This window comes from Austrofundulus limnaeus, unplaced genomic scaffold (genome assembly GCF_001266775.1).
Source record: "Austrofundulus limnaeus strain Quisiro unplaced genomic scaffold, Austrofundulus_limnaeus-1.0 Scaffold617, whole genome shotgun sequence".
In the NCBI taxonomy this organism is placed as follows: Eukaryota; Metazoa; Chordata; class Actinopteri; order Cyprinodontiformes; family Rivulidae; genus Austrofundulus; species Austrofundulus limnaeus.
The window spans coordinates 218485-230518 of record NW_013953019.1 but is presented as its reverse complement, the minus strand read 5'-3'; the positions used below and the strand labels follow the sequence as shown (position 1 = coordinate 230518).

At 46.0% G+C, this 12034-nt stretch overlaps 1 protein-coding gene across 1 annotated transcript in view; it reads left to right on the top strand.

The window, feature by feature from the left end:
• The window catches only part of xirp2a (xin actin binding repeat containing 2a), a gene marked incomplete at its 5' end in the record, with an annotated part of 17046 nt that extends 5075 nt beyond the window's left edge, over positions 1-11971 (top strand). The window contains 5 exon segments of the mRNA XM_014027115.1: positions 495-552; positions 882-985; positions 1401-10437; positions 11661-11794; positions 11880-11971. Of these exon segments, the coding sequence (XP_013882569.1) occupies positions 495-552; positions 882-985; positions 1401-10437; positions 11661-11755 (9294 nt within the window).
• Between the last annotated feature and the right edge of the window lie 63 nt (positions 11972-12034).

The window sequence follows — 12034 nt, the reverse complement described above, 5'->3', positions numbered from 1 at the left end:
GTTGTAATGTGACAAAATATGGAAAAGTTCAAGGGGTATGAATACTTTTGCAAACCACTGTAAACATTGATCTGACATTTTTAACAGCACTTTGCAGATTATTCCATAATCTTGTTCCCTGAATTGATGGACAATTGTTCCTTCAAACTGGTTTGAAATTTACGTTTCACAAACATTAACTTCTYCAATGAAGCAAATTCAAGATGGCTGCCACAGCCAGCTGATCTTTCAGAACACTAAAAATAGCTGCAACTCAGTCAGTTTTACAGATACTGAGCTATAATTTGGTGTGGTAGTAGCTGAGAGTCYCTCACWGCAGAGTCTGAGGTCTAAATGAATGTGTGAGATGGTGTTGTAGAAATTTGTAAGAAGCAGCTGTAATAAAAAATGAGCTAAAAGGAMTGTATATCCATTCCTGCAAAGAATCTAATGAAAACTTAATGAAATGAATTTAAATGAAGGACATTTCTTTAAATCCTGGTATCTTTTCACAGTTGAGCCACAATCAGAGAGTCCAGCGGAGCAGCTATGGGAACCATTCCAACCAAACAGGTTATTCTGTTTATTTTATTTTATTTTATTTTATTATCAATTTCATTTTTATCTTGGCACTACTTGTGTCCTGTATGTTAATGATTGTTCCCACTGTGGGGCTGAATGTGGGATGAGCTGTGTGACGCGGATTTTCTGTTCAGCAGCAAATCTAATCTGAGTCAGGAAGGTAAAATATCGGAAAGTGGAAATTGGACAATCACAGCTGCATGGTTTCAGAAAATGAAAACTACTCAGGTTTTTTAATGAATTGATTTATTTCTTTTCCCCCTGAGCCTCCTCACTGTGAATGGCTTAATGAGGCAGCCTTCTTCTTCTGTCTAATTCAGTTACGCTCATCGGAGGGGAGGACCTACCCAAGGTTTCCACTCAGGCTTTGAAGCAGCAGTACGAAAAAACCATCGAGGAAGCTGCACCAGCYAAGGAAATTAAGGTAATGATCCTGTCTGTTTGTCTAAATAGATGACAGTTTGTGTTTTTTTATGGTGAATCAGTGTGAAGATAAGGCCACATCAGGAAATCATTAAAAGGAAATTGTGCTGCGTTCTGAAGGGTGGGAAAAATATATATTTTTTCCTACCACATTAGATGGAAAAGTTGCACTGGTGTCAGACACTTAGTTAATATTTCTATCAAGCCTGTATTTATGAATTTATATGTGACAGATTTAATGTCTTTTSATTCACATTCGAATTAAAGTTGCTTTTTAAGTTAAACGATAGTTTTCCAAAACACGTTTGAAAAGTTTGTCTTTTTCTCTGCTTCATGGCATTTTATAACAACTCTRCTATTCTTTTATTCTTCCTTTGTTTTCCATACATTTTTCATAAATAACTCATAAACCACAGGTTGATGTGGATTTCAACCAGTTTCAGTGGTCTCCAGTTAACCAGTCAACCAAAACGTCAGCTGGTTATAATTCATCTTCCACTGWAAGGACATCTTCGTCAGTAGCGTCCACCTCATCGGTGGCTTTTGAAGCCGCAGAACATTTCCCTCCCCCACCCACAAACCTGCCACAAGTGTCACAAGAAGCCTCTCGGGATAAACAGAAGTACGTTGTTAACAAAGAAGAGTTCCTCAAACACAAGAGCATGGCTGAGCTGAAGCGCCTCTACAAGCACATACATCCAGAGGTGCGCAAGAACCTTGAGGAGGACTTTATAAGCCAGCTCACTGAAGCCGAAAGAGCAGCCTTGGAAAGTAAAGAATCTGTGGGAGACGTCCAGCAGACATGCTACATGTTTGAAAACGATGGCGACAGCTCCAGTGAAGGTTCGAGCACTGATAGAGAGTACTTGGAGTGGGAGGAGATCCTCAAAGGCGAGGTGCAGTCAATGCGCTGGATGTTCGAAAACAAGCCCCTGGACACGATCAAAGATGACTCCACGGATGAAGGTGAGGGGAAGAACATCTCCCAGCAGGAAATCATTGCAGGAAAGGACGTCAGGTACACTGCGTGGATGTTTGAGACGCAGCCGATGGACGCTCTCGGGGGAGAGGCTGCTGARGCAACTGAGCAGTCGCAAAAACAGACTGAGCTTGCCAGAGGAGARGTCCGCACCGCCACCTGGCTGTTCGAAACTCAGCCTCTGGATTGTCTGAATAAGATCTACCAAGAAGACGAGCAGGAGATGGAATGCGTCGTCACCAAAGACATCACCGGCGGAGATGTGAAAACTGCCAGGTACCTCTTTGAAACCCAGCATCTAGATTCTCTGGGTAAAACAGAAACCATTGAGGAGAGCCACTTCCTGAACCTGAAGTCTGAGCTGGAGGAGATTAAGGGAGACGTGAAAATGACCACTCGCATGTTTGAGACACAACCAKTGTGTGTTATTAGGGGGGATTCAGGAGAAATCCTTGAAATCACRACCATCCGCAGAGAGGAGACAGCGAAGGGAGATGTGAAGACGTCACGATGGATGTTTGAAACCCAGCCTCTGGACATGATCAACAAAGACCCGGCCAAGGTGAAATTGATTTGTGGTATTTCCATGGAGGACAACACTGAAGGTGGTGTGAACAAAGGCAGATGGCTATTTGAGACAAAAACACTTGATTCAATTAATGATGAAGAATGGGAAAGTTCTAGAAAATCAAAAGAAGAAATAATTGGTGCTGATGTAAAAAAACACTGTCTTGTTTTCGAGACTCAACCTATGGATTCATTGAAAGATACCACCAATGCTCGACCTTTGCCCTCTGAGGAGATTGTAGGAGGTGATGTTCAGTCAGCCAAACATCTATTTGAAACTGTACCCATGGAAAATTTAAAAGAGCTGCTTGAAGTGGGAAAACTAAAGAAAATGGTGACATCAGAAGAAGAGAAGGGGGACGTAAGACATCAGAAATGGGTCTTTGAAAGTCAGCCTTTGGCGAGTATAAGAGAAGAGAAGAAGGAGCTTACAAGGACCGTGAACATTGAAGCCTTTGATAAAGGAGACGTGACAAACTACAAAGAATGGTTTGAAACCATGGATTTAAGTAAAWGTGAAGGTACAAATAAAATCCAAGTTGAAGGCGTTCCAAGTGGATCTGTCAGGTCCAACAAAGAGCTGTTTGAGTCRACGCCGATGTATGCCATGCAGGACAGCTCTGGCCATTACCACGAGGTGAGGACAGTGAGGCGAGAGGAGGTCGTGAAAGGAGACGTCCGCAGCTGCAGGTGGATGTTCGAGACGCGCCCCATAGATGAGTTTGATGAGAGCATCAATAAGTTCCAGATCATCAAAGGTATTTCCAAACAAGAAATTGAGTCCGGGGARGTTAAAACTGCAAAGTGGCTGTTTGAAACCCAACCCCTCGATGCCATTAAGTTTTTCAATAATTTCGAAGCCGAGGAACACAAAACGAAGGAAGACGTTAAAATTGAGAAGGGGGACGTGAAAACCTGTAGGTGGCTGTTTGAGACTCAGCCCATGGATGCTTTGTATGAAAAGGTTAAAAGGGGCGATTCTGACACGGAGGAAGTGCAGAAAGGTGACGTGAAAACGTGCACTTGGCTTTTTGAGACCCAGACTCTRGACAACATACATGATCACTCAGAGACCGAAACCATACTGAAAACCTGCACCACAAACCAAGAGGACATTCTAGGGAAGGACGTCCAAATGGCTCGCTTCCTGTTTGAAACAGAGAACCTGGAAAACATTGTGGGGGAAGACAGTGGTTCTTTCAGAAGAGTCACAGAGATCGATATCCAGTCTGGGGATGTTTCCAGGATGAAGTACATCTTCGAGAATCGCTCCTCAGACATCGTGAGCTCCACGTCGGAGGAGACGATGCACCAGCTAAAGAAACAGCATGCTGAGGACATCCAAAGGGGAAATGTGGTCAACTGCACCTGGATGTTTGAGAACCAGCCGATCGATGCCATCAGTGAGGACAGCTCAAAGACGAAGGAGGGTCGCACAGTGATCGACATCCAGGGTGGCGATGTCAACAAGAGCCGCTTCATTTTTGAGACGTTCTCTCTGGATCAAATCAAAGAGGAGTCTACAGAGAGTGATATCTCAAAACTAAGTATTTTTAGAGAAGACGTCGAGAAAGGAGATGTAAAAAATTATACCATGATGTTTGAAACTCAGCCACTGTATGCCATCCGAGACAAGGAGGGCCATTATCATGAGGTAACCACAGTTACCAAAGAAGAAATCATGAGAGGAGACGTAGTGGGGGCTCGATGGTTGTTTGAGACAAAACCACTGGATTCAATCAGAGATTCAGAGGAGGTTTACGTTATTAAAGCTGTTACAGAGGAAGGCATTAACAAAGGAGATGTCAGTTCTGCCAAGTGGAGGTTTGAAACACAACCGCTGGACGAAATAAGCGAAGACATCAAAGTGAGGTCGAAGACGGTCACAGGCGTGCAAGGTGGTGACGTGAAGARGAACAAGCGTCGATTTGAGACCGACGAGATGTCTCAGAAATACGTCAGAACTGTAAGCGTGAGTGAAATTCAAAAAGGTGACGTCAGGTCCGCCACGTGGATGTTTGAGACCCGCACGATCGATGAGATCCATGGCGACGGCAGTGAGTACGACGACATGGAGAAGGTGACTAAGGAGGAAGTGATGAAAGGGGATGTCAAACAGTCAGTATGGCTCTTTGAGAAGAACCCCCTGGACTGTATCAAAGAGTCTGATGGCATTAAGACTGTTATGACAAAGGAGGAAATCCCACAGGCCGATGTGAAAACAACAACTTGGCTGTTTGAAACCACTCCTTTTCACGAGTTCAACGAGAGCAGTGTGGAGAGGACAGAGATAACTGGGAAGAGTGTTAAAGAGACGCTTGAGGAGCTTTACAGCCAGAAAATGGTGAACGCGCAGGGGATCCTGATTGAGGCAGATGAAATAGGGGATGTCCGTATGGCAAAGTACAAACTCATGAACCAGGATGCTCCACAAATCCAAAAGGAGAAGATCATCAGTGGAGATCTGAGCAACATAATGATGAACCTCCTGAACCGCACTGAACCCACCGAAAGGGTTATAACGATCGATAAAGAGGAGCGGGGCGACATAAACACCACGGTGAAGCAGCTCTTCAACCAGGAGAGAGGAACCAACGTAGAAAAAGAGACGATCATCGGCGGAGATGTTCAAGAGGCGATGAACAATTTGCTGAGAAATGAAGGCTCTTCCAAGCGTGGCATCCTGATTCAAGAAGACGAGAAAGGAGATGTGAAGATGACGATCTATTCCCTCTTAAACAAAGGGGAGAAAACGACCAAGGAGAAAGAAGATATAATTCAAGGGAATGTCAGCCGAACTCTTCTCCGTCTTCTCTCTAACTCTGGAGAAGAGGATTCCAATAAGATCAGGGTTGGAGAAACCGAAAGGGGCAATGTCAGCTTCTATTCTACCTGCATTGAGTCTGGGGCCTTGGAGTACCTGAAACAGTTTCAGTCTGAGTCTGATGATGTTCAGGAAGTGGTGCAAAAGGAACACATCATAGGAGGTGATGTTGAAGAYACGAAAATGTTGCTTCGGAAAAATCATCAGCAGATCGGTCGTACCATAGCAGAGGAGGACATTGTCCCTGGTGACGTATACAGCACTGTTAAAGTTTTCATGACAGAGCCCACCGTTACCTACAGAAACCTGGAGAAGGATATCGTTAAAGGGGACCTTAACGCAGCTCTGGACTCTTTGACTCAAGCCATCAATCAGAAAGTGGTCATAGAAAAAGAGCAGGTGGTAAAGGGGGACATACCCACTACTTTAAAGTCTCTGGAGGAAGCCAAGAATCAAGTGAAAGAAAGGGGAAAGCATGAGATCATCAGGGGTGACATCCGAGGCGCGCTGGAGTCGCTGGAGAAATCTGCATCTTCAAAAGCAGAAGCGAGCGTGGAAGATTTAGTGCCGGGTGATATTAAAGAGACACTGAAATGTCTGGAGGAGGCAAAGCAAGCTGTGAAAGAGGTGGCGAAGGAGGAGATCATCAAGGGAGACATTCACACCGCCATGCAAAGCTTACACGAGGCGTCGAGCGAGAAAAGGATCTACCAGCAACAGGTGAGCGAGCAGGGCGACGTTAAGGGCACTATTCAGCTTTTACTGGAGCCAGCCACCTCTCCACGGATGCAGCGCAGAGGGAGCGTTGAAGGAGACGTGAAAACATCCATAAAATCTCTTTACGAGGGGCAGGAGGCAACACACGTGGAAAAAGAAGAGGTCGTTAGAGGTGACGTTCAAGGGGCGATAAAGTGCCTGATGCAGAAGAAGCAGTATTCAAACAAGAAGCGTATGCATCCTCCCAAGAAGGCGAAAGTGGCCGTGAAAAATCCATCAACTGTAAAGCAAGTYGAGCATGAAAGCTTACATGAGGCTCAGAGTGAGAATGTAGCACTCACTCCAGCCCCCACTGTGAAAAACCTCTCGCAGAGCAGTGAGTCACAGAGGCACCATGAAAGCAAATCGCTGAAAACGCAGGTAATAACCCAAGAGGACCACTCTGTTGCTGTAGTCAAAACAGACAATCCTGCAGGGCCCTCTCATCAGAAGAGCATAAAAGAACAGAAAGACAAAGTGCTGCCCCCACAGAAAACACCAGCTCCTAAGCCTGTTGTGATGAAGAACACACTGAAGACTATTAATGATCAAACAGAGAATAAAGCTGTGGAGGTGCAAAACACCACACAGAAAAATGTTTCAAGCAAACAAACATGTGAGACAAAAACAGTCAAACAGGTGCAGACGACGGTGACGGAGAGAACCGTCGTGCACACGCAGAGCGTCGCCGAGCAAACGCTCACACAGAAGCAGAGCGTCAAAAACCTGAAGGCTGATTACCGAGGCCACGACACGAGAGGGACGGGGGCCGTCAGAAAGGCAAAACCAGAGATTCACTTCCCCCCTCCTCCCTCCTCACCACCTCCCCCCTCAGAGTCAGAGCTCTCCCTCCCTCCTCCGCCGTCGCCGGTGACAGAGAGCCCGGCGTCGCCCACGACCCGGCCTCAAATCATGAGGCAGGACAGCGACCTGCTGCCGCCACCTCCCCCGCCTCCACCTCCCGTGGAGTGCATGAAGTCGGAGCCCGAGTTTTTCCCACCTCCTCCGCCGCCTCCGCCGCCTTCATTCTCTGCAGGTAGGCAGGATTTTCTCCCTCCACCTCCTTCGCAGCAGGAGCTTAATGCGATGCCACAGCTCCCTCCTGCAAAGCAAGGAAAGCCCCTTGGCAAACCTTTATTTAAAGTGGCCAAGCAGCCAGAACCACAGAAACAGCCCGTACAAGTTAAACCAAAGTGGCAGAAAAAACAGCCGACGCCTTCAGCTCCATCAGCTCCTTCAGCTCCTTCAGCTCCTTCAGCTCCTTCAGCTCAGCTCAGTCAGGAAACGGTCGTAACCACCGTTCGAGAAGAGGAAGCTAAAGTTCAGGACATGAAGCAAGAGAAAATCCAACAAACTGAAAAGAAGAGTGAGACTAAACCAGCAGCGGCATCACCAACAAGAATTTCAAACATCCCCGTTAAACCAGAGCAGAAACAAAGTCCACAACCTCCCAAAAAAGTGTGTGTCCCTCCCATTAAACTGCCCCCACCTCCAGACCCAGCTCCGGCCCCGAAGGCCCGGCCGTACGCTCGCAAGTTTAAGACTRCTCTCATGCTCGCAGAGGAAAGATACCGCCTCCAAAAGCAGGAGAAAGAGGAAGCAGAAAAAAGCAGCGCCTCTGCTCCAACTTCACCCTCAATTAACACACAATCCTCTGCTGCTGCTTTGCTTTCTGCAGCAGTGGACACCGAGAGAGAACTGGAAAGCACAAAAATCACAAGTGAAAATAAAATACTGTCACAAGACTCAGCTGTTAAGAAAAGCCCTTCCCAAATCCCTCTGAGCAAACCTTCAATCTCAGCTCTAAATAAAAAATCCACCCTCGCATCTTCAAATGTAACCGCGGATAAAAAGCAAATCCATTCCTCAACTGATGTGTCCGTGTCTGAGTCTCATCACCAGGCCTTGGAAAAAGAAATCCAGTCATGTTCAAACGTGGTCACTTCTTCAGTCACGGAGCAGCAGCAGTTTATTAGTAAATCCAGTTCCAGGTCCTCGCAGAGCACCGCCCAGGATAARGTGAACCTTCAAAGCCCGGCTGCAGTCACACTGAAAACTGAGGATGTAAAGTATATTAATGCGTCTTTGACTCAGGAGGGAAAAATCAGTCCCTCTCAGCCAACTAAAATTCCAAAGGTAACTCCAAGTTTCAAAGTAAAAACATTTAAAATGCCAACAGAGGAGAAAAAAGAAAAGTCTGACGGTTCGGGGCAGGAGGAAGTAATGAAAAGTGAAGCACATTCACAACAAGAAAAAAGAAAAGTGTCACAGCGAGCTGAATCAAAAGTAAATGTGGAAAACATCCAGCAGACTTCAGCAAGAACCGAGATGAAAGCAGAAGTGAAAGAGACTAAAAAACAGGTGACTCCACCCGTGAAGGAGCAGAAAAACGTGGCCGAAGTCAAGCTGTCTCCATCGATTATGGTTTCGGGAGCGAAGATCACATCTGTGCCAGCTCATCAAGGACGTGACCTCGTGTCGGTTTCCCAGAGTCAGCAGAGCCTGAAGTCGGAGCACATCCAACGACACGAGGAGGTTGTCGTGACTCAGAGGGTGGTGCAGAGAGAGGAGGCCGTCCACGTGCAGCAGCAGCAGCAGCAGCTGAAGCTACGAGCTGAAGATACAAATAAGACAAAGAAAATGGTGAAGTCAAAAGTTGAGTCGAAAGACGTGTCGCTGAAAAGCTCGAGTCATAAAGAAGAGGCTGAGACTGAAGAGATTTCAGATACAGATAAATGCACCGTGATGGAGAAACTGGTTGCTCAGATTAAAGAGCTCGAAGGCACACCGAGCAGAATGGACGCCAGCGCAGTCAGGAGTGTCCTGAGTCAAGTTCCCGACTGGATCATTGGCTCGGCAGAGAAAAAGAATTTGTGTGAATTGGTGAAACAACAAAGCAAGAAAAAATTGAAGGAGATGGTGTCTTACCTGAGAAATGTTTTTCAGACAAAACTCTTGGTTTTGAAGAAAAGCGCGATGGTCGTGGAAAAGGAGGAGAAAGAGGAGCCAGCACCTCCACAGGTTGCTCCTAAACCAGACAAAAAGCCCGTCATCACGGCAGCCTCGAAAATATCAAAGGTTAACGTTAGCTCGTCCAAAACAGAAAGGAAAGTATTGGAAGAGAAACGGCAGTTTTCAGAAAGCAACACGCCTCCTGCTCTGAGCGAAGGGTCCGATCAGAGACTCTCCTCCCCGTTAGCGAGCATCCGCACTCCGTCACCAACTTACATCACCATTGAGTCGAGGAGAGTGGCTTCTCCCCTGAGGGTGACCCCTTCGCCTCCGCCCTACAAATCAGTCGGGACGCCTCCGCCACCTCCTCGCAAATCCTTCACGCCCACTTTCAGCAGGGCCACGCCCTCTCCAACGCTCAGCCGCTCAGAGAAGCTGCTGAAGCTGAGGGACACCACCTCAAAGCTCTCCCAGGGAATGACCCCGCCTCCTCCCGTCGTGGCGCCGGAGTGTTTTGTTGCTGAGAGAGAGCAGCCGTCGCCGTTCAGTGACAGGGAGACCCCCACTGAGAGAAGCGACCACGGACTGGTGGATGTCATGGAGATGGTGGACTCCATGACGACGGTCAGAGACAAAAAGAGTTTCTTCGAGGAGGCGCAGAGGGCCGAAGTCAKCAAGCTGTACACTCGGAAGGATCCCATTGACATCCCCGAACGTCTGGGACCTGATGCCGAGGAAGCCCCCGATGCCGTGACCCTTGACCTCCTGAGGGAGGATCTTCCAAGAGTTGATTTATCCAAACTAGTGAATAAATTTGAGTCTCCTCGACCAAAGGTCTACACAAGGAAGGAGCCCATCGTGATAACAGAGAGGCTGGGCAGCGACACAGAGGATGCAGAAGCCGAAGCCCACGCTCCAAGAACTGAAGACATCCCCATGTTCAAAGTCAAAGCCATCAAGGACGTGTTTGAGATGGGAGAGCACGGTTCTCAGGCAGCCCGGGAGCTCCGAGAACAAATAGAGAGAAGAGAATCCGAGTCCAGCTCCTCTGAGCCGGCGCATCATTCTCAGACCACTTCGGTCACAGAGCAGTTCTGCAACGTTGACGACTTTGGAAACATGACGAGGGAGACCAGGAGCGAAACGCATTCTGGGAGCTCCCTGATTCGAGGTAACCCTCCGTCCTACGCAGACGTGGTGAGGGGCCGGGTTCCCACCGTCTCTGTGCCCTCCGAGGCTTCCACGGAGGAGCTGCTGAGGAGCTTCCAACAGTCCTGGGCCGAGAGCCAAGGGGTTTTCCAGAACCTGGGCTTTAACGTGACGGAGCAGAGGACTTCACAGACCGTGACCCACCAGCAGGAGACCTTTGTGACGGGTACACTGTGCCATGCAGCATGAGGATGTTAAACCTGCTGTTTGTGTGAGCATTTTGACACAATACAAATCACTAATGTCGCTTCAACACTCTTCTATAAGCTGCCTGATTTTCTTCTCTTTTAGTTTCTCTAAAACTGTAGAGCAGCTTGGACTTTATAAAGTGTCAGTTTCACAGTTTTAAGTGTTTACAGGTTTGTTGTGTTTGTTTGTGCCTCTGTTGTGTGATGCTAACAGTTTTGACTAATAATCCTCCAGCCGGKGTGTGCTCTGCTGATTTCTCTCAAACCAAAAAAACTGCATGAAATATTTCCTGATGAAAGAAAATAATACTTGAAATTGTTGTTAACGCTGAGTTAAAAAKATAACAAGAACAAGTCATTTGTGGAAAATCTTATGTACCATATATATATATATTCTGATTTCTGATTTATTGATTTAACAGGAAAAGATTACTAGAAATCAAGCCAGACTCAGCATAATTGCTGTTTTACAGCAGGTTCCTGTTCTGCAGCACATAAAACACTCAGAAATACAGCATCACAATCACGTTATTATACACCATAGACACAAAGACAAACGAGACATATTAGGGGTGCAAAAATACACGTCTGTGTCGAACCGTTCAATACAGTGCTTTAGGTTCAATATATATAATAATTTATATGTATTTGAGGCCGAAGACCCCAAACTAACTGAGAATACAGTATTCTGCAGTTAACAGTGCATAGATGTGATTTGAGTAGGAAATATATTTTTTATTGCTGATGAATAAACATTTCTTCATCTGGTATCAAAATATCAAAGTAAGAATAGAAAAGGATAAACAAACTGTAACGTATGTAATAAACTTGACAAAAACTGTATAAAAAACACATAACTTGTAAAAGTGTAATTTAAAATTAGAAATTTATTTTATCTTGCAATCAGTTTTCCTCTTAATGGTTCAGTCTATTTCTCTCTGACTGGTTTCACTTGTTAATTTAAAGTTATGGTTATTACCAGAAGCAGAAAACCCCTTTAAAAACAGCACCAATGAATAATAAAGCACTGAGCACGTCAATACTGTGAAAACTGAGAAATCTAGACACAATATGTCACAAAATCAAGGACACAATTATATCGTAGGAGAAATTTTTTATTTTTTTCTTCCCTCCAGGATATTAACCAGAATTAAAATAGCAAAAAGCTGATGTATAAACAAAGTTTCTGATTTCTTTGCAGAGAATTCGAATTCCAGAGTCCGAACTGTGCAGGCTGTGTCAGAGGAGGGTGTACCCCATGGAGTCGCTGATCGCAGACAAACAAAACTTCCATAAAAGCTGCTTCTGCTGCGAACACTGCAAAGGCAAACTAAGGTGGAGCCAACGCCGAGTGACTTCAGTCCAGCTGCAAGCTGTTTTCAAATACCTTCAACTTTTCTGTTTATTCTCGTATTTTCAGCCTCGGTAACTACGCCTCTCTCCATGGACGACTGTACTGCAAACCACACTACACCCAGCTCTTCAAGTCCAAAGGAAACTACGACGAGGGATTTGGACAAAAACCACATAAAGAACTTTGGAACAACAAGAACCAGAAAAATTTGCCAGCTCCTG